We start from the raw sequence: 27,807 nt of genomic DNA, 5'->3' as shown, positions 1-27,807 counted from the left end.
AAATCCTACACTGGGAAAAGCAAAGAAAAAGCTGATGTGAACATAGAAATGGCACATATTTACATATCCACCTGTTATGTAGCCTGAATGTTGTATTGTAAGATACTAAATATAAACCAAATATGGTTTATGTTTAGTCCATCATGTCATATCGTGTCCGTCACAATCATCAGAGTCTTTGTGTGAGCAGAGGTTTACTCAGTTGCAGGTTTAAACGCCAGGCCCTTGTACATAGTTGATTTCTAAATCTCTCCTGTGCTTAATCTCTGCCATTTTGTACACAGTCAACCAGTAGAAATATACAGTAAGTGTAATTTTTTAGCCTAGTACGGAGAATGTTGCCCTTATAGAAAAATACTAAACTCCAGGTTCTACTCTGTTAAAGAAATACTAATACGAAATGGAAGAGCAAAACCAAATGAAAATCTATGGGTTTTGATTGCGCACACTGGTAAGGCTATACGTCTGGAAGGTGGGAAATTTGCTACAAATCTTCTCTGAACATAAAAGCCATATATTGATGGGGAGTACTTGCACTCTGCATTTAAATCAAACAAATATTATCCCTTGTAAATCTCATCAAGAAAAAATGTGAGCAGCCAAATCTATCCTGAATCTTATTCTCTATTTCTGAATAGTTATCAAGTGACCAATTTATGATCTTTAAGCAAATTTACTTTTCATCCAACTTCATTCAGAACAAATATTGTTAAGCTTAAATCCTATCTTTTTCATGTTTTGGTCCCTGGTTATGGATTTTGTGTTTTTATAGCATCATTCCAACTTTCAGTGACAAAATAAATTCCCTGGTAAGTTCTCAATTTACAATACTGTTGTCCACATTATTAATTGTAATTAGCGTTATCTGATCCATAATCCATGTTTGGCTGAAACTCAAGGTTCTCAAGAGCTAATCCCAGAGCATAATGCTAAGTCAAAAACCTGGGAAATGGGATGAATGGAAAAAACAGAAGTCACAACTACTGCATCTGAAACCCTGCCGAGAATCTTTTGCAAAATTATATTTTACAAAGCTGTCTTCTGAGGCTGAGGGTGGCTCTGTAAATCATGCTGAGACACAGTGTAGTCTTGTGGTTCACAGAGTCAGGAGTCCTGGACTCCATCCCATGCATTACCAGTGATTTAGTGTGTGAGTGATTTAGTATGTGACTATGAGAAATTGCATCTTTTTGCACTTCAGGATCCCAATCTGCAAAAATAAGCATAATAATATTTTATTACTTTATTTGAGATTTTAAAACATTGATGGGTTCTGAAGAAAAGGCATTATAAAGCTCCTGCTTTTCCCATTAAATAAAATGGGGAAAATTTCCATTTTTTTGGTTGAGCATGGCTGCCCCCCTATATGAGCAAAACATGTTATTAAAAGGAATATTTAAAGAGAATTTTAATAGGAGCAAGGGATATGAATGCCATTTGTGCCTTTGAAAGTATTCCTATTTTCGCATTCCAAGAGTTGGTCAGATAATCATTGCTTCTGTAGGTAAAGCATCCATGCTTTTAGAAAACTAAGTAGCCAATACATACAATTTTGCCAGCTCTGAATGTCATGTGCTCATCTCTGATGAATTTCAGTGCAAGCAAATCTCCTTTCCATTGACTTTACTGTGAGTTGGCCAAGATCCAAGGGATTCAGTACAAGCTGTAGCTACCAATCTCAAAGCAACTTTAATGATGCCACCAGTAATAACATCTCCACATTCAAAAGCAGGTGCAGTTATTCTTTCAGATTTAATCAGTTAATCTGTTGGTTTTAACATCATGAATCAAAAGCACAGTTTAGGCTACCATATCTAAATACTCCTTAACATAATGTTACTGTGTTTTGTAGATGTTTTGGAGTAATCTATAAACACATCTCAGTAACAATGTGGAAGAGGAGAGCTGAGCACAGTAACCAGTTTTGGCACTTCATATGGAAAATATTCTGCAAACCTGTTGGAGAAATTAGTTATTCAACTACACATTTGAAAAACAAGTATTGCTTTGAGCAAGTAATTTAAAGAACAAACATAAAATACCTCAGTAGTGAGGATGGCGCTGTAGAAAAGTACGATTTACCTGAAGTCAGCACATAATACCTTGAATATAAGGATCCTTGCAATTCAATAAAAGCTGAGTTGTAACTAGAGGCAAATTCGGCCTTAATTGAATAGAAACAAATCTGCATGTCCTAGAAATCTCAGAAAAGCAAAAATGTTCAGCAGTATGGCTCAGAAGCTAAAATGCCACCCATCCCATTTTTTATCATTTTTTCCATCTGCTTCCATCCCAACCTGCTGATAAGAATATAGAATTGTTTTCTGGTTTGCTGTTTGTCATAGCTGAAACTCTTTTCATTATATTTCTCAGGTAAAAACTTCTACAACATCCTTCCTGTGTTTCTTTATTGTGTTTGCTTACAAGTTTTCCAGAATAAATAATTTTCAATTACTCTGGGTTTTTAGCAATCAGAATATTTTGTTACTATTGCCCATTTTTACTATAGCTGTATGATTATCAATTTTTACTGTCACAGAGAATAAAAGAAAGCCTTTTTTTGTAGTTACCAAACTAACAAGTGTTAGCTGATCTCTTCCCAGAAGAACTTGCCATCTAAGACATGTCTTGACAACTCCAATGCAGTCAACAGCATAAAATCGGTTTTCAAAACATGTTTAGGGGATGCCTGGATAGCTCTTAAAGGTCTTACTCTGCATCAGAAGTAGCAGGATAAATTTTAGTTTGCATGTGCAGCTTTGTGCTGCCAAGTCTATGGCCAGACTGTTTCTGGGACCTAAGTTCTCTCATTCACACCAGTAGTGTAAATGTGTCTGCAAATCTTAGGGCTTACACGCTACAGACTGCGGGCAATATTTAGTCCTATTTGTTCAATGGAAATTCTGCAAATGCACCTCAGTTCATATGAGAAAAAACAGAGGGCTTGGGTGGACCTGAGAAGAGAAGTTAGATGAGAGGATTTAAATTGGCCATTTTGCTTGTCTTAATTTTACACTTTTAAACTTAATTTGTTTTTTACATTCTGCTCTTCTCTTAAACATCTAAACAGCTGTGTTTAATGAGCTGGAACTGAAACAGGTCAATAAAATGTTACCTGCATGATTAGAGAGAACCTAACAGTATTTGAGTGTCATTAAGAATCCTATAGTTTAGATTTGAATGAGATAGCATGTACAATTAAGGATTAAGGAAATATTTTTGTGAAACAGGAAAGAAAATTTCTTTTTAATATGCAACAAATTTCAGTAAGAAGTAAGTAGATTAAAAAGATCTAGACAGTAAAAGCAGGCAGTCAACAACGCATAAGTGTTTTCAGGAGGTATGGGCCTCCTGAGGAGGCTGTGTGTTTGAAACACATCTTGGAACCAGGATCAAAGGCTGAAGCTGAAATGGACAAAAGGAGGCTAAATTTATTTCAACTTTTTGTATGTGTATGTATTTTACTTTTTTTGTACACTTCCATTGTCTTTCTTGTGTCTGTTTCTGTAAAATTCGTTAAGCATATTATTTTCATACTTTTGATGAATCATAATCCAAGTATCTAGACTGCTTAAGGATACTGCCAGTACCTTCTGCCCTAACAGAATCACAGAACGGTTGATGTTGAAGGGACCTCTGAACTCCACCATTTCATGGTCACCGCAGCCAAGGCTGCCTTTGACCTTCACATCTCAACATGTCCTTCCTTGTTGGTATGACATCCAGCAGACCACCTCTCCTCTTTGGCTCCACTATCACTTGGGTGAGAAAGTTGCTGATGCACTCCAGGAACCTCTGCTGTATTGTCCCTCCAGCAGACATCGGAGTGGTTGGATTGCCCCCTATGAGGAGCAGACCCTGCAAATGTGAGGCTGCTCTTATCTTTCTGTAGAGAATCTCATCTACTTGTTTTTCCTGTTCAGGCAGCCTATAGCAGACACTGACTACAATGTCACCCTTACCTGTTTTCTCTTTAATCCTCACCCATAAGCTTTCAGTTGGCTCCGCATCCATTCCCAGGTAGAGGTCTGTGCATCCAAGCTATGCTCTCACATAAAGGGCAACTCTACCTCCTTGTATTCCCAGCCCGTCCTTCCTAAGGAGCCTGTAAATAGCCCTCCTTTCCTGACTAGAAAACCGGTTGTTGTCAGGCCAATCAGGTTTTGCATACTGTACACTAGATCAGTTCACAGACCTTCAGGGTGCTCTAACATCATTACTTTGATGGAAATTGGAATGCTATACAACTAACTAATATATTATTTGTCTTATGTCTGCTTCAAAAAAGTATTGACAATTGCATCTCAATTGCATCTCTGAAAAGCCCACCTACACCATCATCAAGAACCAGTGGTCCTGAGAAAAACCTCCTTTTGACAAATTTTGTGGAAATCACAGCACCTCTTAAGGTTTCTGATAATTTCCCATGCCAATTCACACACTAACTTGGGTGAATCGATCCAAATTATAGCATATAAATAATTTTTATAAAGAAAGAGGGAGCACATTTGTGGGAAGATGTATGAGAATGGAACTGGGAATCTGGAAAAAGTATCTCTTAACAGCGACTGGTTGGAAACTGCAGAGAGAAATGAGGGGGGTTGGGGATCAATAAAAGAAGGAAAGTATCCCACCTGTAGAAAAACTGGAATTCCTGGAGACAAGTTGTCCACATACCTACATTCTATAACCATTCACGTTACCAGTTACTCTTAGAATCATAGGATCATAGAACATTTTGGTTTGGAAGGGACCTTTAAAGATCATCTAGTCCAACCCTCCTGCCGTGGGCACGGACATCTTTCACCAGACCATGTTGCTCAAAGCCCTCCTTCCTCCAATTCCATTGGAGTTTGTAATGTAATTATTAGTATATAGGTAATTAATCTTCCTTCTTCTGAAGATAAAAGGGAAACTGAAGGATCCAGTGGATCTATATACCTTGGAAGCAGAACCTTGAATGCAGGGACTTTTAAGCCTTTTTGTATTTCTAGCTGATTTTTAACATTCCATCCTTCTGTGAAGTGTTCAGTATTCAGCTAAGATTCACCTAGTAAAAGATACTCTTATTCCAGAATAGTAGCCATGCATAGAAAGAACTATAGAAAAGCAAAGCACAGCGTACCTTAGTCTCAGATTTCTTTCAAGAAGAAATCTGATGGTAAAAAGAAATGGGGCAGAAATGAGAAAATCTAGACTTCTAGTAAAACACTAAATTAGACAAATTCCATGTTTCCTATTGACATAAAAAAAAAAAAGACATTTTGACAGACCAGCGTATATAACACTACAGTATGAGTCTCTGAGGACCACTAATGTGTGGGCTAGGATTTTTTGATATATCAGATATATAAAGCTTGCATATTCTTGAGCTATTCAAACTATAGCTTCTGGAAGACTTAATTGTAAGAAAAATAAATTCAGAGCTACTAGTCAAAGATAACATCGAGATCTCTAACAGTAAAAGGAACTGATGACTTAATCTGTAATAATAGGAAGAGTGAAAAAAAAGAGAAAAATTGAATGAAAAAGGGGAAAAAATAATATTTTGTATTTTTTTATTTTTTATTTTGTATTTTTTTGTATTACCTCACCCATCTTTTAATTCTTTAGGAGATATATTTTCAGGAAACATTTATCTTTGCAGCCTTTTTATATGATAGTGATGGGGTGTTAATGCACTATAATTCGCTTCTGTACTGGAACATATGGCAACACTGTCTGGTTTTGTTATTTTGATCATTTTCATCTTGCATCAACTGCATAAAAATGGAGTTACAAGGTATTTTCTTTGGCAAACGTGAAAAATAATCTGTTGATGTTGTCACTCTACTGTATGGTTTGGAATGGACAACAGAAAAGAGACTGTCCTAACTGAAAATGACACTGTTGTTTTCAAAGTCTGCTTATGCACATTTGATTCATTTCTATTGTTCATTTTATTAGCTTCTATCTCTTTGAAAGGGAACTTGAAATGCTGGAAGTAGAACCTTCAGCAGAGATTCCTATTTTCTGGCCTCTAGAAAACTCAAAGGTTGTCATAAATATCCATTAAGATATTAAAAAAAAAAAAAAAGTGATACCAAGGCAAAATTTGATCTAGGGAAAATATTAAGGGCCTCTGTGTGCTGTTCATAATAGATCAAGGATTTATTCTGGGGAAGAAGAGAGGAGGTTATACATGTTATTGTGTTCTCTTTTCTTCCAAACATTTTCTTCTACTTGATAAATTTGCATTAGACACAAGTCTAAATCAAAGACTGCAGACATACACTATTAGATAGATGAAAAATTGAATTTTGTATTCATATTTGGCATCTCAAGACCATTCATATTGCAGTAATTGAATGAATTTCCCTTTCTTTAATCCAGTATTTTATTCTCACAAGATCGAGTGCTGATGTCCTTGGTTTTGGGTTTTATTATATTTTTTCCTTTTATTGTCACAGTGTTTAATTGTCCTTAATAACAGAAATGCTTATCAATTTATCAAAAGTTAAAAATACAAGTGGGTAAGCCTACCTCTGAGGTAATAGCAATATTTTCTCTTAAGGATTCATCTCCTTCTGACCGTTAGGTTAGCTAAAATAAGACAGGAAAATCCTTCTGTCAAAAGGGTTCTTGTTTTCTAAGACATATGATCATGTCATATGAGAAGATAATGGTCAATCACCATGGGTTAAACTGTGCTGCTTCCCCTGAAGTAGCAAAACTGGCCAGGTTCTTTGAGAGAGAAGCAAACTGTGCTGCATGGCAGAGGCTGCCCTGCTGCCGCTGCGGAGCTGAATCCCACCAGGGCTGGGCAGCCCACGGGCACAAAGACCCCTAGGGCCAGAAAGCTATTGCAAGCGGGAGATGCAAATGCCTGTGTCCGGGAGCGAAAGTCATTCTAGTGTGGTGACTTCGACATGATGTGCGTCTGTATTTCCTCAGTCCTTCTGCCCTGCTGAATAGCCCTTCTCTTTCATTCCTGCAGAATTACCCAGATCACCTCAGGTTTGCATAGTGTCATGAAAGGCTTTGGCTTAGTGCTGTAACCTTGACGCAGGAAACCTAAGCGTCCGTACTGAAGTCGAACACTCTGCATCACAGTTTGAGCCCTTTATTGAGAGCTTCTCCTCCTGAGGGACAAGTGTGATTACACAGAATAGCACAGTCATGGATAGAGCAAAATTTCCAGTCTTCTAAAGATTTTTTTTCCTGTTGGAATAAAATAAATAAACCTCTGTAAACATTGAAAGGAAGATCCTGAAAGGAAGATCCTGAAAGGAGATGGCAAAACTTTTGTAAGAATAATACAAGAGAATAGAGCAGAAACATAAGCAGGCCTGAATACAAGCTCCCATCCTTCAAGGATAGTTGGAGCTGTGAAACGGTGTTAATTGTTGTCTGGTTGCAGTGAATTACTTTTGCTACACCAAAGGGTGCTGTTGCCTGTCATTTTTAGGTCAAAACAGCCCCCAAACTCCAGATTTTTGTTGTGTGAACAGACAGGATTGAGGATCAAGGATTACTGGGACTTTAATACTAATACAGGATTCTTCATTATTTCCTTGGCTGTTTCATTGTTTTTCTGCTCACTGTTGTAACGGAGTATGGACAAGGATGCTGGTGATAGATTGTTATGAATAGACAGTGTCTCGGTTCACTTTACTAAATTATTTCTGGACTTTGGTAACACCTGAACAGCAGATGTTTGACCTGCAAATCGAACACTGGGCAGAGTTTAGCTCCGAGATACCATCTGACACAAATTGCTTTTAACAGGCCTGTTCTGAAGGACCATGAGAAGGGCCTTGATGTTTGTAGATCGCCCGATGCTCAGGAGGTCCCTGGTTTTTTTTGAGGCACGCGGAGACTGTCATAATAAGAGTGCAGGGTATTGGAAATCTGAGCAAATCATGTGTATTAGGTTTGCATTGCAAGGTTTTGGTAGCAGAGGGCTGAGGAGGCAGCTTCTGTGAGAAGGTTCTAGAAGCTCCCCATGTCCAACAGAGCCCATGCCAGCCGGCTCCAAGGTGGTCCCGCCACTGGGCAAGGCCGAGACCATCAGTGATGGCAGTAGTGCCTCAGGACTGACATGTTTAAGAAAGCAAAGAAACCTGCTGCACAACAGCAGGAGAAAAGAGCAGAGCGGCTGTGCGGTAGCGGCGGCCCTGCAGCCCCCCGGGCTGGGCAGGAGGAGGTCGGGGGCGGGGGGGGGGCTCCAGGCACCGGGGCAGAGGCTCCCCGGCAGCCCCCGGTGCAGCCCCGGCGGGGCGGGCTGTGCCCTCAGCCTGGGGGGGCGCGGGGGAGCAGATTCCCCCCCCCTGCAGCCTGGGAGAGACCCCGGGCCGGGGCAGGGGGTGCCCGGAGGGGGCCGTGCCCCCGGGGGCGGGCAGCCCGCGCCGCGCCGGAGCAGCTCCCGGCAGCGGGGAGCGGAGCCCCGGCCGGGGCCGGGCTGCGGGCAGGGCCGGTGCCCCCGGGGGCGGGGGGCCCGGGCTGGAGCAGCCTGTGCCTGAGGGGCTGCGCCCCGCGGGAGGGCCCCGCGCAGGAGCGGCCCGGGCAGAGCTGCAGCCCCCCCGCGGGAAGGGCTCCCGCTGGAGAAGGGCCTGGAGGAGCGTCTCCCGCGGGAGGGCCCGGGCTGGAGCCGGGCGGCGTGTGAGGAGCCTCCCCCGGAGGGGGCCGGGGCGGCGGAGGCGGCGGGGGAGGGACCGGCCGCAGCCCCGGCCCCTGCCCCCAGAGCGATCTCCCTGCCCGGACCCCCGCGGGCCTGGCTGGGGGTGGCTCCCCTGCCCGGCTGAGGAGGACAGGGACAGCAGCTTTGGTGGGCACTGGGTGTCCAGCCAGGGCCAACCCACCACATAATGATTAACAACTTTAGACTTTAGAAAAATGTAAAATTGACAGACGTGATACAGCCCATACTTACCCTGTTTGCAGTTGTGGTCCTAAAACAACTGGGTGGTATTAATTATCCTTTATTAAAGGAAGACAAGGAAACTAATATTCTCAGGAGAACCTTAGACTGACATCGAAACGAGTTTTAATTTTATAAAATCCTTGTCGTGTTAAGCCCTCACTAGTGAGTTAAAAACTGGAAAGCTGGAGAGGGACTTTTTACAAGGGCATGTAGTGATACAGCAAGAGGGAATGGCTTTAAGCTGAAAGAGGGTAGATTCATCCTGGATATAAAGATGAAATTCTTTACTATGAGGGTGGTGAGGCACTGGCACAGGTTGCCCAGAGCAGCTGTGAATGCCCCATCCCTGGCAGTGTTCAAGGGCAGGTTGGACAGGGCTTGGAACAACCTGGTCTGCTGAAAGGTGTCCCTGCCCATGGCGGGGGGTGGAACTAATGGCATTTAAGGTCCCTTCCAACCCAAACCATCCTGTGATTCTATGATTCTGTATTCGTATCATAGAATTCTTTGTGTTTTAAAGGAGCAACCAGCTCATGATCTTTGAACCATATTATACAATCCCCATTCTCTTTTAGACTCAGTGCAGATATCCAGATTCTGCTTCTGCAAACTCTGAAATTGTGAACACAAATATTCTCCCTTCTTTAGGCTGTATGGTACAAACTGCATGTCCATTTGTTCCTATTTAACTTTCAGGAGATACCATTGTCTTCCATTACTTTTAAGAAACCAAAAGCTATCCTGTTTGTTATTGATCAGGGTGGTTTGGGTTTTTGTTTGTGGTTGTTTTTTTTTTTAAAAAAAAGGGGGGGGGAAGGAATCTAAAAATGAAATTTCAAAAAAAAGGGAAAAATGTAGGAAATAGAACTGGCAAAAGAGACGAGATTGACAAATAAAGGAGGTATTAGTATATGGAGGGAAACGAGCAATTCAGGGCCAGTCCAAGCAATACTTGCCCAGCCATTGTGCCAATCGTAGCAATGTATCTTCCTCCCCTCACTGTAACGCTCATGCTTTCTCTCAGTTGTTTCCACCTGTCTCTTGTACTCTCCTTGTCCCTTTGTCCTTTCTCATCATCTAGTCCTTTTTAAATGGTAGAAGGGAAAAAAGAGATAAAAGAAAAGAGACAGTTGCAAAGCAACACCATCTTCACTCCTTCCACTTAAATTCCTTTACTGCTGAACAACACGGATTTTCCTTCAGCACCAGCTGCATTGTGTAATTAGGACTGCAACTGCAAAGTGGAAAACTAATAAATTTTTATCATTTCACTGTACTAAAAGGCTGGCAAAGGCTGCCTCTGCCACAGGTGTTGCAAGTGCTGAGACCCAACTGTTTTACAAACATGGCAGTTGCACAACTGACTTTGTCAGTGGAGCAGAGAAAAATATGCACCTAAAATGCATGTAACATTCAGTTCTCTCATTTGTAAGCCTTTTTATAAAAGACTGGAGGCTTATTTTTTCCCATGACACAGAAATATTCTTTCTCTGTGAGAACAGACCAGTGAACCAGATGTGAACCAAGCCTGTGAAATGCAGGCACCTAATTACATATCAAGGAAGAAAATAGGCAGTAGTTCAAATCTACAAATCCTGAATGTAGCTCAGCACAAAAGATAAACTTAGGAATTGAGCACACATATTTTGTAGGCATATAACATCTTCCTCAAAATAATTAAAGATCACCAAGGAAAAACATAACTAGCTATTACTGCACACCGCAAATGTATCATAAATCACAAACTTAATTTGGCTGCATCTGAAAGTTATGGATGGTAATTCCAACATCACATTTTACAGCACTATGTACCAAACATTACAGTTACAATGTCAGGAGTGCCTATCAAGAGAGATGTAAAATCACATCCCTTCCAGCTCTGCTTGACTTTAAGATAATATAGTCTCTACACCTGTCCAGTAAAGAAGTCCAAATAAATTTCTCATCCTCCGAGTTCTGCCTGCAGATGGCCACTACAGTTTATAAAGTTTTATGAAGACTGCAAATGAATGAAAAGAAATATAACCAGCCACAAAAAGTTGTTCTGTACTGTGCTTATTTGTTCTTCCCTGTTTATATTACAACTATGCATAGTTACAGACAATGACAACAAAACCAGACTTAAAAAAACATTTCAGCCTAATTTCTCACTTTCCTCTGCTTGCAGTTTCTGCAGTTTACTTGTCTGATATCCTCAGACTCCTTTCTACTGATTTAGGGACAGCTTTGTCTGAATAGTAGTTTTTATAATTTCTTTTAGGCTGGAGTACATGTATTTTTTGAAGTAACTGAGGCTCCAGTCAGTGAAGTCGTGCTGCTGCTCTTCTTACTGAACCTTCTGAATAAGGTGTGCCGATGTTGAGGTGACCCAGCCTAAGCGTTCAGTCTGAATTGTTCTCTTGGGCCAGAGGGAGAAATCCTCAAAAACTTCTGTCAAGTATCACTAGGTCAGTCTGTAAAAGGCATGCCTTTCTATGCCTATATCTGATTACTTCTAAGCTGGTTTAGGGAGGAATTAGAAAGGTATAAAATAGACTCAGGCAAAGCTGGGCTGAAATGAGCTACTGCAGTGAGAGATCTGTTCAGTCTTTGTGTTTGGTGTTCCTGTAGGGTCTGTTCTGTAGTAACTTTGTGGTAGACTATGCATCTTTTGAGATACATTGTAGGGAAGCAGTTTGAAGGGTCTCTTTTATTTTAAGAACTTGTAGTGACCTTGATTGATATTTAAGGAGCTGAAGACAGTGGAGAATAGTAAAGAGCAGAAATTAACAGAAAAAGAGGAGTTGAAATGGAAGATTTGTGTATTATGCCGCTGGATTGGTACAGCTTCAGTTTGGAGACCTACCTTCAACCAATGAGAAGTAATTAATTTAATTTAAATAATTAATATAATACCTGTGCAAGGGCATACACTGAGGAAAAAGTTACTTTCTGTTGGAATAATTCAAGCAGATCAGTTGCTGGTTCCAAAATTATATTTAGCGGTATCATGAAAGTCAGATTCCTCATTTGTCTGGGTTGATGCTTATGATAAAGGCTGCCATATGACTGAGTAACCTGCAAGGTCCCTGGCTTACACGAACAGGCTATTGCTAAAATGAATGAAAAAAAGTGAGCAGACACTCTCTTCTCCTATTAACTGTTGTAGGTATGCTTTTTCTGAGGTAGCCACAGCAGTCTTTTAGTTATCCTTATAAACTTATTCTCCTCAGAAGTTCTGGGAATGGAAATATTCGGGTTTATGTACAGCAGCAGTTGCTCCTGCCCAGCAGTATTCAGGGGGCTGCATCACCAGTGGGGCTGTAAGGAAGGAATCTCAAGGAGGAGGCAGGGGGAGGAACAAATTATTTTGATAAAAACCCACTAGGTTAGAGGGGAAGTAGGAACAGACTGCAGCTTGTCTTTGAAGGATATCTGGGTCTTCTTGGAAGAAAGGGCTCTTTTCTTTGGGAAAAGAACCTGAAGGGCTTTGGGAGATGCTTAATAATAAGACACACAAAGAACCACAGCCAGCTCTTTGGTTTTTTCCGTCTCCCTGTCCCATCTCCATCTCCATCCTATTCCTCTAACACAGCACCCTCTTAGTCCCCTCTTTAGTGTTTGAGTTGCTACTCTATTCACCCTTATGAAGGTTTTACACTAAGAAGGAAGAGAGGAGGGAAAAGGGGACTGGAAAATATGTGTATTGTCACTTTCCATGACATGGCAGTGCATAAAAATAAAAACTAGTGATTATGAACATGAAAGTACTACTTTGCCTTCCTTTATTTCTTCCTTCTTGTAACATGTTAGCACATGTCAACATTAATGAACATTAAAACATGAAGAAAACATGGGTAGATCTTAATTGTCTTATTATCCCACAGAGTTAAAACTCTTGAAGGAAAAGTGACTTAGAAACCTGATTATTTTGTCATTGTCACAAATCCGTGTAATAATTGGACACTACATTTACAAAGTGCCCTTATGAATGCAAAGTGTGTCTGGTAGATTAACAAAGGACCACACACCTGTTTCTCATGCAAAGCTCCTTTCTGATGCTGTCACAGAACTATAGTGAAAGTTTTGGCAGATGGCATTACAATTCAAATAAAGAAAAATAAGCTTCGGAATTCATACATATTTCCTTGTCATTCAAATGCCAAGGGATTTTTTAACATAATGTTTAAAGTACAGAGTGACTCAGTTTGAGTGTCCTCATAAATATAACTAATGCATAATGATGAAGAAGTTACAACAAGAAGTTTCAGAAAGCAGTTGCATACAACTAAAGCAGCTTTTTACCTATTGTGCAACAAGCCAAAAAGTATTAAAAGATGGGACTTGTAAAGTTCTCACTCTTGAAAGGCAATTAAGCCACTGAGGAGACAAAACCAGATTCTAATCATATTTCACCAGTATAAATCAAGAATTGCTGCCTCAGCACCTGCAGTGTTAATGTGAATTTTCCACAGTGCAATGTAATCTCCTTCATCAATTCTATTGATTTATCTATTTAATCAAGTAGTATTTAAACAGCTAATGTATCTCCATTACGTATATCCATCTACTGTTCAGAACAACGAAAACATATTATTAAAAAGCATGGTAGTCATGGAAACAGATCATGTAGGAAGTACCTTGAGGAGGATTCTTCTATCTGATTGCATACAACTTCATTGGCCACTTGGAAATAAAATATAGAAATGTAAGATGTCTTGTACTTGATCAGAGCACTAGTTTATCTAATCTGCTCTCAGATGTCTATCCCATGCCGTATCTGATGATTCTGAGGCCGTTGCAGCCTATCACAAATAAGTAAAGTACCTATGCAATTGTACAGTCTGGGCAGGATAGCTTTTTATTTGTGGACCACCCACAGACAATCAGTTCATTGCAAGCATACAAAGTAGCTCTTGGCTGGATTTTTTTTCATTATCACTATAGATGCTACATTTTCCAATTTCTTTTCATAATATGTCTATCCATTTGCCTCACTGGCCTGTCACATAAAATCAGGTAATTGCCATTTGGTGTAATAACAAGGCAGAAAAACAGAAAACTTATGCTGTGTGCATTATTTTGAAACGTTGACTTGAGACAAATGAAGTCATGGAACAAATGTTTTCTAATGTTGATTGAAATTTTAATTAAAGCTTAGTGTTGTTATTTTAAAAATCAGTCAGAAACAAAGTAAAATAACCGGTCTGACCAGGAAAGATGAGGAAAAGGGGCTGTCCTCTGTGCAGAGGAACAGCTTGGATGTATGGAGCTCTCCAGACAGCTGGCTGGTGGATAAACTGTGGATCAGGATCAGAGGAGAGGTCAGTAATGGAGACCATGGTGGGTTGTTGCAGACCCCCTCATCAGGGCAAGGAAGCCTTCTTTAAACAACTCAAGGAAGTCTCTAATCACAGATTCTGGCTTTTATGGGAGACTTTAACATCCCTGACTTCTGCTAAATGGGCAACAAGGTAGAAGACAAGCAGTCAACAAGATATCTGGCAGTTTTCAGGAATAACTTCATGATACAGGTACCAGATGAGCCAATGAGGGGTGATGCACAGCTGGACCTGCTATGAACTAGCAGCAACAACTAGTAGGAGATGTGATAGTCAATGGCAGCTTTAGGTATAACGACCATGGAACAGTGAAGTTCAGGATGCTGTGGCAGAGGAGCTCAGGATGCTGGCAGCTGTCAGGCCCTAACAAGGTGCCTGATGAAATTAGAAAGTGAGTCCTCTGAGAACACATTTCTGGACACTGAAAGGAGAGGGTGGTGACTGGGTGTGGTGGGTTGACCCTGAGCAGATACCAGGTGCACACTTAGGCTGCTCTATCATTCTCCTCCCCACCAGGATGAGGTGGAGAAAATAAGATGGAAAAAAGCCTCTGAGTCAAAATAAAGGCAGTTTAATAAAGAAAAAGCAAAGGTTACATGTGGAAGCAAAGGAATACAAAAGCCATTATTCTGTACTTCCCATCAGTAGGCAATGGCTGGCCATTTCCCAGGAAGGACTTAAGTATACATAGTGGTTGTTCCGGAAGACGAACATCATAAATAATATCATTCCCCTTTGTCCTCCTTTCTCTTATCTTTTGTATCTGAGCAAATGTCATATGGTATGGAATACCCCGGTGGTCACTCTGGGCCATCTGTCCTGGCTGTGTCCCCTCCCAAGATCTTTCCCACCCCCATCCTGCTGCCGAGGGGGGGAAGGCTGGAGAGGCAGCCTTGGTGCTGTGCGAGCCCTGCTCAGCAGCAGCCAGAACCCTGGTGTGTTAGCACCACTGTTCCAGCTACCAGTACAGAGCACGGCGCTGCGGGGGCTGCTGTGGAAAAAGTGAACTACATCTCACCCAGACCTGGTACACTGGGAACAGCCAATGTGGATTTACCAAGTGCAAATCATGCCTGACCAACTTGATTGCTATGCTGAAATGACTGGGTTTGTGCATGAAGCAGAAGTAGTGGATGTCATTTACCTTGACTTTTGCGAGATTTTTTGTCTCATACAGTATTTGTGTATCACATTTAGGGCATTAAAAATAAGGATGGATAGAGAGCTGTACAGGTAAATAACTGGTTGGGTGGTGAGGCTCAGAAGGTAGTGGTTAATGACCATACTGTACCTGAATGCCTATCAAGAGGAGTACTGCAGCAGTTTATAGATGAGTCTGTCCTGTCTGACATCTTTACGTACAGTCTGAAGGAGGTAACAAAGCCAACTTCGCAGGTGACCCCAGGGGACCAGTCAAGATGGTCAAGGGGAGGGCTGCCACTGAGGGACTGAGCCAGGCTGCAGGAACAGGCCAGCAGAAACCTTGCAAAATTCAACAAGGACAAATGCAAAGTCCTGCACCTGGGCAGGAAGAGAATTTTGCAACCGTACAGGTTGGGAACTGACTCGTTAGAGCGCGTCTGCAATACCGCATCCAGTTTGATACAGGGGATTGAATTCAGCAGACAGCCACCAAGATCCTCTTTATTAAAGTTTGGCACTGAAAATAACATTAAAATATGTCATTTAGGTTTCTTACAGAAAAATAAGCTTTTTTCCCCTTTGTTATACCAGAGGTTAAGAGGTGAATAGCTAGCTTATGTTGAAGCTTATATATGAATTTGAGGTGCTAGTAACAGAATACCTAGCTGCCCCCCATAAGGTCTAGCCTGCACTATTATTAACTAAATACTTCTATGGGTCTTTTTAGGTCAGTAGCCAAACTGAAGGGTTTAGGTTATATAATAACAGCAAATTCAATAACTACATAAATTCTCAGGGTAGGTTGTTAAACATTTAACAGCAAAAGAAATAATATAAATAAATGAAGAGACTGAAAAGCAAATAGAGGAAGAAAAGCCTGACTGCCTGAGATCAGGCAGTTATTAGATAGAAAACACTGGTTTGTAACGAGGCTGAATTGATACAGTCAGTAATGAGGTACAAGCACTGAAAGATTTGAACATCCAAAAGATCAAAAAGAATGCTTCTTTTCAGTCTGTTTTCTTCAAAGTCTAAAGAATGTAGCATAAAAAAACTGTGTTAATAAAATCAGTTTCAAAGGCAGAATCTTCCCCATTAGAGTTGTACGTGGAGTGCAGCTGATCTGCTGAACTTCCAGAATACAAATTGATAATGCAGCACGCAGTTGATGTACTTGGGGCTCCTTTTCTGCTGGTAAAATGGGTGTGCTAGTGACAGTCCCTTTTGTGTGCATGGCTGATCTCTGAACCAGCAGTGCCATCGCAGCTCCTCGGCATGCGTGTGAGTAACGGCTGGGGTTGAGCTGAGTTCTCTGCACCGAGATTTGTCCTGAAGTGACTTTACTCCTAGCAGCGCCCGCATTAGCTAGTTTAAAGCTGGGAGCTGTGAGGATAAGAGTTTCAGTGACTCTGTTGAGATGTACCCGTTGTTGTATTAAAACTGAGATAACATGTAATTAACACAGCATTCAGAAATTATCCCAAACTATTCTTGGAAGTTAAGGCGCAGAGCTGTTTAATAATTCCATGGAAGCCTGGATACATTCATATCCAGTCTCCTGGGCAAGAACTTACAGCTAAAAAAGGAGATTTTTCACTGTTTCTTAGCAGCCTCTATTTCCCCAGCAAAACGCTAGTCACTTTGCTGGGAATTGTGAGATCAACAAGGAGCTGATTTAAGCTTCTCTCTCCACAAATATTCTGTAATACAAACCAAGTACCCAGCACAAATAACACAGGAGTAAGGACAGAGAACAAGACAAAGGGATAACATGGTCTGATGAAAAAATCTAAAGTTTTAATAATAAATATTTTTCAGTGACTTACTGCTTTCCTTCGATCTATTATTTCTAAATGTGGAAAACAGAAGTTTTTAGTTTGTTTAGAATCTTTTAACAGAAACCCTAAGGTTTCTCTCTGAAAGGTCCATGGAGAGTAGTCTGACCATCTTAAGCTATTGTCCACTAAACTTAAGAATTGAATTCTTTACCAAGGCTTTATTAAGGAAACCATCTCAGGTACTGTCTACAATAACCTAACTAAATTATTAACATATAAGGTCTTTTCTTCCCCTAATTTCTTTTCAATTGCATTTCTTTTGTTTTTATTTGAATAGCTGACAAGCCCCTTATGAACTTGGTTTTGCTAGTTTAAACTCACTACTTCAGTTGGTACTTTTTCACTGTATTAATGCAATTCTTGATTAGACATTACACAGTTCTGCATGTCAGAGGGATCAACTCTACTTAATGTTAAGAATATCCCTACTGTTGGCAATATTTCACTTGGTAACAGTGCTGGGAGAAAATATTATTGAATTGATAGTAATACATAGTAATCTGCATTCTGCACAATTAAGGATGTAGCATGTCACAATAAGCTGCACAGAAGGAAGAAGACGCATTTATCAGATGTGAATGTTACTTAGACATTTGTTTCCATTGTGCAAGAAGAAATTATGCATAATGCCATTTTATTCATGGGAATAAATTACACATGAATGGTGTGTCATTATAGAAAGAATATAAACAGTCATGTCTTTGTGAATTTTGCTGGTATGAGAATGGCAGTTGGAGAACATGAGTGTAACTGAAATTGAGCTTAGGTGACTTGGCTTGAGTTGGTATGTTCCGTAAGTTTTCCAGGTCTTCCATGACAGGAAGAGTGAATTTGTTTTTGCTGTGGAGGTGGAGTTGTCCGCCCTGCCTTTGTTGTTATTTCACTGAGTTCAACTTCCATGGTTTTTATCTAATTTATTTTCTCCCACAGCTTTTGATTTGTACGCTTGCATAGAGAAGTCCATGTTAGTACTTGCATTTTCCAGCTCAGGCAGTGACATTTTAAACATGGCTCAATGGAAGAACCTGTTGAGGTAGTATGAAGGATTTTACCATAGCATATACATGTTGATTTTTTGTTGTTGTTTTTTGGAACTCCCAGATGGTGCGCAGATAGGTGACCTAGCAGAATTCACACAGATACGGAGATAGTAGGTTAAATACTGATTTTCGGTGAGCAATATTATCCTCTCTTTCCTTATGGCACGCTGTAACAGAAGGATTCAGGAGCAGCAACACAACTACTATATCTCTTTCATGTATCATCAGCTGGGCAATGTGGATGTGCACTAACGAAACCATTCAAACTGGACATCTCCAGCCCCCTGCTCCTGCGGGAGCAGCATAGCATGCCTTGAGCAGCATCCGCTCCCCAGTAATCTGTGTGCTGTGCCTTAGGGTATTGCAGGCAAGTTTTTTTTGTAAACTATGCAATGAAGAACACTGCTTTAGACTTACAGTTAAATGTTTGCAAAGACCGTGTCTCTGAAAGAAACTGGAGTGTGCAGCTGCATTGGACTGTGGAGCTGCATGGTATTTTGTAACTTTTAACCCAGCTCTTTTGATACCTACCCTCTGTAGTAAGTAACTGACTTGAAAAGGTAAAACTGGATTTGAAACAGGGAGTAAGGGGAGAGAGAAAGCAAGAGATAAAACACAGGTTGTTGAGTGGAAAGATACAATAGTTTTTGGAAAAAGTCTCATATATAGGTTAGAAAAGGCTTCCTGACCTGTGGCTGGGTGTTAACAAGGCAGGTGAACCAAACTCACAGTGACTTCCACAGCTTCCACATCCTTATTGACAACATCTTCAGCAGGCACTGTATTTTCTTTTTCTCTCTCATACTATATTCTTTTGTACTATACAAAGATTTTGATTGCAGCCAATTAAAAAAATGTGCCCTCGTCTGTCTTTCCAGTCTGTCAGTAGGGTAATGACACAATGCTAGCTGTCCTGAAACCTTCGGAGGTTTTTATGACTCTCTTTAACACATTTAGTACTTCATAAACTTTAGAAAAAGTAATCTTCAGTATTGGTAATATGCTTTTTCATCTTGGAACATTGAGATCCAAAACATACTCTTTTCCTCCATCCCCAGAGAAGGTTAAGTGGCACCATCAAAAATCATTGTGAAACACAACAGCTTTCAGAAGGCAGAAGAAGAGCATCTGGATGATTAGCATAAGCAGGCTGTGATGGGGAAGCACTACCACTGATTGTTGAAGTGACCTGCTTGAATTCATATTAGTCTGTCTTTTTTTCATTCTTTCTTTCCTTCTTTATTTCTTTGAAAATATAAAGGCTTTTGTTACCATTGGTCATTTAATTTTTAGAAATGCAGCTCCTTCTGCATCTGAAATCTTACCCAGATTCATGCTGAGCAAAGTGTCTTAGTATCAGCTGTTCCTTTTTGATCTTTTTTTTATTTTGCATGACTGCTGCAGTGTTACCTAGATGCTGCTTCTGTGGTAAGGAATAAAGCATGATGTGAAAACCGGAGCGTATAAACATACTATGCAAATCTTTCAGCACCTTTCCGTCCACTCGTGCTATCAGCATTGCCAGCTGCTGCGCAAACTATTGCTGATTTTTAAATGGTGATTTTACAAATGTTCCTGAACAGGCCCTCCACTGGACGAAAGGAGATCTGTGGGAATGCAGTGTAAGATTTTGGAGACTGAAAATAAATTGTAGATTTATGGGGGTTTTCCTTCTGTAGAAAGAAGGATTTCTTTCTATAGAGAAAGCCTCCCGGAGTCAACAGAATGAAAGGCATGAATGATAGCAGTGTTGAGCTCATGAAAATGAAGACTTCATATAGCATAGTACCCATGAAACAATTGGTTGCAGAAATTAGACATGAACTAGCATGCTAGTGCTACCAAATGAATATCAGAGAACGCTATAATTTATAGCCCTTTCCCATTTCAAATCAAGGTGTCCAACAGTAACCTTCACAAGTGTTTTATAACAATTCTCTTTTATAAATGTTTACAGTTCACTCTCATCCCTAATGATCATCCCTGGGTACAATGAAATGGAAAAGAGAAGCTGTAATGCCCTCACCCCTAATTTGGTAAATGCTTAGCTTCCTGTTTTATGAAGCACTAAAGTATTTCTGTCCTGTAATCTTTCATTTCAATAGTGCAAAATGGAATAGATATTTAGTGTAATGAAAAATAATCACAGTGCTCCTGAAAGCAAATGTAGCACAAGATTCTTCTAACAGAAGCTCTGTAGTAAACTACGCTCCACTAACCTTATCTGCCATAGTTGGTGGGCGAGGGGCTTGACTTTGTGCTCTGGCAATTCCATTTTACTGGTCAACACAGAATTTTAATTAAACATAGCTTACAGGCTGCATCTCAAATGGGAAAATGAAATTAGAGCATTGCCTTACATAGAGTTTATATCTATTATGGTACAGGAAGGTAATTTTTTATTTCCTTTCTTCTGAACACATGACTGTTTTATGGTGTTAGATAATCAGAGGTTCAATCCATGCATTTAAAAATGAGTTCTCCATAATATGTGAAATTAACTAAGTGTTTACAGACTTTTACACTACAAAGTGGGATTTGCCATTTACCTTCTCAATAGTTTGCCAGTTCATAAATACAGTTATATATGATTACTTTAGGAAAAGTAGGCCAATAGGTTAATAGTAAATCCTCAGATTATTTCAGATTTTCATAAATACATGAAATAAAAAATGTCCTCTGCACCTATATATTTTAAAGTGTATATATTTGTAGAAAAATACCAACTTCTAACTTTGGGCAAAAGCTCTACTTTCTTTTTTTTTATTTCATAGTTGTAAAAAACTCCATCTACTAATACACTTTGGGAAAGGGATCTACGCATATATCTCTCTGTGTGGCATATGCATGCATGTGTGTTTGTGAGTATTTTTATGTACAGATTGGACCAGTACTTGCCTCACTTTTCTCTAAGGAAATGTAATTTTAGATGGCCAGATACGAAAGCAACAGTAAGTTAATTAGGGGAAGAAAACCTTGTAAGGTTACATGAAAATAAGTTGTATCTATAGTATTTAAATTGGTACTTTGTATTCATTCTGTGTCATAGGGTTAAGTAAAAACATAATTTTCTGATAGCAAATGACTGCCTTTATCTTGCATGCATTGGGAATGAAACTTACTGTAGGGGCAGTACAGAATTTGCGTATCAGTTGCTTTCTTTTTGAATATTTATGGATTACATTACATAGTCTTGTCTCAGGATATACAGGACTTTATGGGAACCGTTGCAGGGTCAGTTACACACAGATTTTACCCAAGTTCTGAGCAGGTCTGAAAAGAGCAACACCAGAGCTTTGTAATGCTTGGTGACTTGACAATGAGCCAGTGACAACTGCCATTGCACAAAGCAGGCCAGTAGCCTCCTGGGCTGCAGCTGGCAAGTATTGCCAGCAGATCAAGGGAGATGATCCATCTCCTCTACTCAGCACTGGTGAGACACAGCTGGAGTTCCGGATCCAGTTCTGGGCTACCAAGTACAAGAGAGACATGTGCATACAGGAGAGAGTTCAGCGAAGGGCCACTACGATGATTAAGGGACTGGAGCATCTCTCCTATAAGGAAAGGCTGAGAGAACTGGGACTCTTTGGCCTGGAGAAGAGAATCCTCAAAGGAGATTTTATCAGTCTAAATACATACATGAAGGGAGGTGCAAGGAAGATGGAAACAGGCTCTTTGCAGTGGTGTCCAGTGACAGGACAAGAGGTAAAGGGTACAAACTGAAATATGGGAAATTCTGAAAAAAAAACCCTTCTTCACTTGTAAGTGATCAAACACTTGAAGAAGTTGCCCAGAGAGGTTGTGGAGTTGTGGTTGTGGAGTCTCCATCCTTGGAGACATTAAAAAGCTGGCTGGAGATGTTCCTGAGCAGCCTGGTCTAGGTGACCCAGCTTTGAGCAGAGGGGTTGGGTGAGATAATCTCCAAAAGTTCCTTCTAACCTCAACCATTCTGTGATTCTGTGACCTGCTTAAATACCTTATGCTGCATTTATTGCTACGAAGTGACAATAACAAAATAGCCCTGACAAAAGCAGTTTGGAGTCTGGACCTGTGAAGATTTCAATGCTAACAATATTTTAAGAATAAGAGGAAGAATTGAGTATCAACATTAAGGAAGTCCTTGAGCTTTTTGTTACAAAAAAAGTAACGGGGAGCTCTTCATCTGCCAGTCTCTGGCAGAGGGTTGTATCTTCCATTGCAGTATTGGAATAGGCTGAGCAGGAACATTCTTTGAGGTCAATGTTACATGAAGACCACAGCAGTCTTAAGGCAGAGATAAAACAATTTCTTAAGATTTTTTTTTAAGTCTTTAATCTCCCTATTTCCAGTCAGGCTTTACTTTCCTATTTGCCTTTTAGAGCACATCAATAACTGTCTATTCACATTGTCACTGAAAGAAAAAAAAAAAAAAAGCTCAAATCATCCAGGAGTATCCAGGAGTACTTCTTTATGGCCAGTTTAATGACTTGTTCAGTATGCACTACATCAGTTCTGCTCTGTCTAGTTTGGTACTCATTGTCTCCCAAAAGTTACTTGAAAAGTGCAACTGAGTTTAAAAAGGACAAAAAATCTGAGATACGGAATTCCAGAATCAAATTTCCTTACAGCATCTCAATACCACTCTCCATATATTGTGCCATAGTCTAACGGCACAGAAATCAGTATCTGTGTGTGATGGGAATGCCCATCCTTTTGTGAGTCTCCTCCATCAAAGTCATCACATCTGGCACTAAGGTTTTTACTCTCTTCGTGTTGACTGAGATACTTGTCACATCTGTCTGGTGCCTTTTAAATACAAGATGAAGTTCTGTTGGCAGTATAAAAATTTTTTAAGCATTCACTGTGAGTGATAATAAAATATGTATGGATGTATATGAATATATATATGACAGTTTGGTTGTACATGAAAGATTGATTTCTGAGTGCATTAAATTAATCCAGTTAAAATTTTAATTGTTAATAGCAGAATGTTTTAGGGATCTCTATTTCTGCAAAATATAATTAGTTTTATGGCCAGAAGATGCTGTAATATCTTATTTTGGTTTGTACTGCCATGTACTACTTTGTACTTTGATGTCCCTGATGTCTAACTAAGCTTTGGAACAGGATGCCTTTGGAGGCTGTGGAATTGCCATCATAGTAAGATGAATAGTACAAACTTCTCAGGAGCATTTAGGTATACTTACTGTACTTACATGGCAGAAAGCAAACTCTTTTTGTTCCGTCTAGAACAACTTTTCCAGCATTCCTAGCAAAGAAAGAAGCTCAAAAAGCAAATTACTTTTTTTGTGTGTGTGTACCTATTTGGGAAAACAGAATGCTCTCACTTCCTCCGGTGGTGATGTCATACAAGATGTGCTGCAGTTGTTGGCTGGTACAGCTGTTGGAACAATAGAGTAGTTCAATGAAAATGTGTTTTTCTAGAAACTGAGATCTGTGTTTGCATGCAGTTTTCACGTTAATACTACTTGTGGCTTCCATGGGGTGTGTTCAAGATTTGGCATTTGCTTTGATCACTGTATCTAATTTCACTGTCAAGTTAATTTCCCTCAACACCAGCAAAGAGCCACAATTTTGTTATTAGAAGTCTTAGTGTTCTGTACTGTATTTACTGAGAGAGACAACTCTTTGTTTTTCAGAGCTTCCATATGGCTGGGAGAAAATTGATGATCCCATTTATGGCACTTATTATGTTGAGTAAGTTCCCAAGTTCAATATTAAGTTGCTGTTAATATGTCATAACCTAATATTAATATCCTCTGCAGTGCTTAGCCTGGCAAGGCATGGGTACAATTACTTGACATGTTAAACTGAGGGTATACCAGGAATTCTCAGTCATCAATACAGCTAATGTGTCCAAATACATTCAATGGGTCTCAGACCAGTGACTCAGGCATTCAGTCATTCTCTTCCTTCAGGATCTGATTTCAAGGTATCATTCCAGCTGATACTTGTACAAAGATCATATTCATTAAATAAATGTTGTATTTTTTATGTAAGCTTTGGATATCCACAAGGTAGAGATCTTGATAATCAATGAATAGGGAAAAACATAATCATTTTAGCTCTGTTAAGATCCTTTTCTGAGTAGTCCTTCCTGCTGCAAATCAGATGTTTATACTGTTTGTACCAGAAGGGAGGTTATTTATATGATGCATATAAAATTTCAGCAACGTCGTGTTTTATTTTGTACTTAAAAGTGCAGCTGAAAATAAAAGAATATAAATTTCTATTTTCGTAGCACAATCCTTGCTTTCATTTTTTCAGATTTTATTTTAGTTCATGAAACAAGAAAAAACTTCTTGTTCCTCTGTGCAAAGGGCAACAGAAAGTTTTCATTTGAAGTAATAGGTAGAACCTGTTCTGGCCAGTTCCTGCATAAAATAAGTAAATCACAGAGAATGTTACCTGGTTTTTAGCTCAATACAGTGAATGAGACTTAGGCAAAGTGAATCTAAATTCAACAGTGATACCTCTTTGGAGTGGTCAGTTCTGATTGTGGCTGTCTACACAAAGTATATAGCAGAGGAGGTGGAAAGCCTCTCCCCATCACTGTGCAGACAGTGCTTGAAAGGTTCAGAAAGATCTACCTACTAGTTTCTTTTATTAAATAAGAGAGATCTTTAGAGAAGGTGGCTCCTTACCTAAAATCTCTGCTTCAAATCCTGGCACTTAAGCAGAAACAACTTTATTCTAGTTGTTTCATACAAACCAGAAAATTTTTTGTTTGTCCCTTGGTGTCTCAAATCCATACCAGCACGTTGACTGCAGGGTCACTCTAGGCAGATGCTGAGGCTGCCGCTTTTCCAGACCTCAGGATGTGCTGTGGCTAACGTGCACAGGGTAGAGCTGGACAGGGGGATCAAAAAACAACCTCATTTCTGGAGGGTTAGAAGATGGAAGATGCCCCTTTCTTTACTGCTTATAACAGCAGAAGCAGCTTGTGGATGCCCGTGCACCTTCTCTAGCCCTCCTACAAAGCAAACAAACAAATGAAAACAGCGTTTGGCCATAGCCCTGCTGACTCCTTCTGTCGCATTCTCCAAATGCAGGAGCACCAGCTCTGCTTCCTTGTCCCCGGCTTGTTCCCTGACCTCAGCTGAAAGAGCCGGCAGCCCCATCTGCTTTTCCTCTCAGCCCAAATCAGCTTAGTCAGTCCAGATTCCAGCAAAAAGATAAGTTTTTGAAGTCTCTATGTAATGACATTAAATTGCCCTCTCTCTTTATGCCTGAGTTCTTTTATGATGTCCCCAAGTAGCGAGGGGCTGGAGTCCTTGTATCTCTCTTTACTTAATCCTCCCTGAGTATGTGTACACAAGCAATTATGCCCCAGTGGTTTTTAAGAGTATTTTGGTGAGTAACAGGTGTTGTGCAATTTCTGTGCATTAATCTCTTACTGAGACCCTGCTTGGTTGTTAGCACAGCCCAAGGTGTTCTGGCACCAGTGAGGCTCACACTTCACTGCGGAGGCAGAAACAGGACGAGTATTTATCTCTATTTCATGTCCAACGCAGGTAAACAGACGCAAGGCACCAGGCCCAGATGTTATTATACAATTACATACTTTAAGGCAGTTAGTGCCAAATTTATTAATCCTACCACAGATAAGATTTGTGGAAAGATATATCAAACCTACTGCAGGCTCAGAGGTTTTTAGAAGTGGAATGGTTGTAAACAGGATGGCATTAAAACTGCAGCCATGCTAAGTTCATGAGTTTTATGTTCAGTAAAATGTAGCTGTACTTTAATTTGCTGTCTGAACTCAGTAAGTTTGAAACAAAAATTGTGTTCCATTTTTCATGCTAAAATGTGGCAGTCATGCCTCCTTTATTACCAGTATTCAAGAGATGAGTTCAATTTTAACTAGTTAAGATCAGATTACAATAAACTCTCTTAATTATGTCATAAATGTGAGTAAATCATGAAAAGTTAGGTTATGAACTTTCATGCGTTCCAGTCCAACTTTACATGCAGACCTTTAAAACTGCCAATGAAAGAAGGGCTGTTGCTCTGCTCAGTGAAATATTTGTACCCCATGGGAAGTTTGTAAGGATGAGCAAACTGTAGTTTACCTTACAAGGACCAGCCATGTAATCTGAGACCAGAGGCAAAGCTAAAAAAAAAAAAACCCAAAGAAAAACCTCAAAGGCCTTACTGGCAAAGTTACTAAAGACTATTCACATATTTGCAAATTCTGATAAAAAATAAGGTCTCCAGTAAAACTTCCTCTCTTATTCATGCATGAATGTAGGTGTGAGACATTATTAAAATTTTCATTTGTGTTGTTATGCAGGTCTAGGCTTTATATGTAAGGTGTAGACATTTGACATAAATGAGAAGTGTTTGCTATAAGTGGGTTAAGTGTTATGCAATTTTCTCTTAATTTATAAACTAAGAACCAGCAGCACTTAGCTGTGCAGGGCTATGGAAAGAATGTGGTTGTTAGAGTGCAGTGGGTCTTGCAGCATTCTAATTGCCAAAAGATTATTTCCCCTTTTAAGGATGATTAACTACAACACAGAGCTCTAATTTCCAGACATGGTCTCCTTAATAGAACAGCTAAATTAGCCATACAGGTATGTATTCTGGAAGAAATATACCTCCTTGACTTACAATTTCTGACAACACTCTGTTACTACTCGAACAGAAAAACTTATTTCAGGTCTTTTTGTCATTATAAAGATTTAGTAACTGAAAAATGTGAATGTAAACAGGAGTTAGGCACTAACAAGTTATGCGTCAGAATGTCTGTCTTATAGGCATCCTGATCCTCAGAGTTACTTTGTTGGGTTATAGGCAACAATTTCAAAAGTTAGGGTCACAAACTACCAGAAAACCCTATATGTTAAAGTAGCTAAGAAAAGGAGATAGGGTAAACTCCTTCTTCTCATACTTAGACGTGCTACCCTTTTGGCAGGGCTCGGTATCTTGGCTATCAACTAAAATTTGCATACTAGGTTTTACTACCCATAAATCTGTGAAGAATGAGTTTTGGTTGTCTTAAGCACATCTAACATGAAACTCCGTCACAGAAACACCTTAGCCTGGCCCCTGTTCACTGGTGAGATGGCAGAATGGTGCCTCTGTTTCATAGGCTGGCTGTTGGTGACAGTACCTGCTCATAACACAAGAGTCAGTATTTCAACTTCACAGCTAAATGCAGCCCCAAATCAAATCCTACCACTGAGGGGTTGTCCCCAGGTAGCATACAGTGAGCTCACGGGACAGCAACAAGCACCAACTACCCTTTCTTCTCTGCAGAGGGAAATTCAGGTTCATAGGACTATAAAGCAAACAAAAGGCAGTGTGATTTTTCTGTACAGCCACAATGACACTAGGAGAAATTATTTGGATTTTCCTCTTTGGACTAGGTTTTTGAATTTAATATGTATTGTATAAAATAAAGGAAGAAAAGTGAAGATAGAAATGCTCACTGAATTAGATACTATGTCCAATGAGCAATACATTTTTGGATCACATCCAAAATCTATTTTAACCGCCAAAGCACTTATTTGTAACCATCTCTAAAACTCGCATTTGGCTTGTCTTATTAAGACTTAGGT

General features: G+C 39.9%; 1 protein-coding gene across 10 annotated transcripts in view; it reads left to right on the top strand.

Moving 5' to 3' along the window:
- The window catches only part of MAGI2 (membrane associated guanylate kinase, WW and PDZ domain containing 2), a 755,449-nt gene that overhangs the window by 571,732 nt on the left and 155,910 nt on the right, over positions 1-27,807 (top strand). For all 10 annotated transcript variants that reach the window (XM_037389565.1, XM_037389568.1, XM_037389566.1 and 7 more), the window contains one exon: positions 23,884-23,941. In XM_037389565.1, coding sequence (XP_037245462.1) covers positions 23,884-23,941 — 58 coding nt within the window. The remainder of the gene's footprint in view (positions 1-23,883; positions 23,942-27,807) is intronic.

Source organism: Falco rusticolus, chromosome 5 (assembly GCF_015220075.1).
Source record: "Falco rusticolus isolate bFalRus1 chromosome 5, bFalRus1.pri, whole genome shotgun sequence".
Classification (NCBI taxonomy): domain Eukaryota; kingdom Metazoa; phylum Chordata; class Aves; order Falconiformes; family Falconidae; genus Falco; species Falco rusticolus.
Note: the sequence above shows the minus strand (reverse complement) of the source record. Positions and strands in the feature narration are given on the sequence as shown.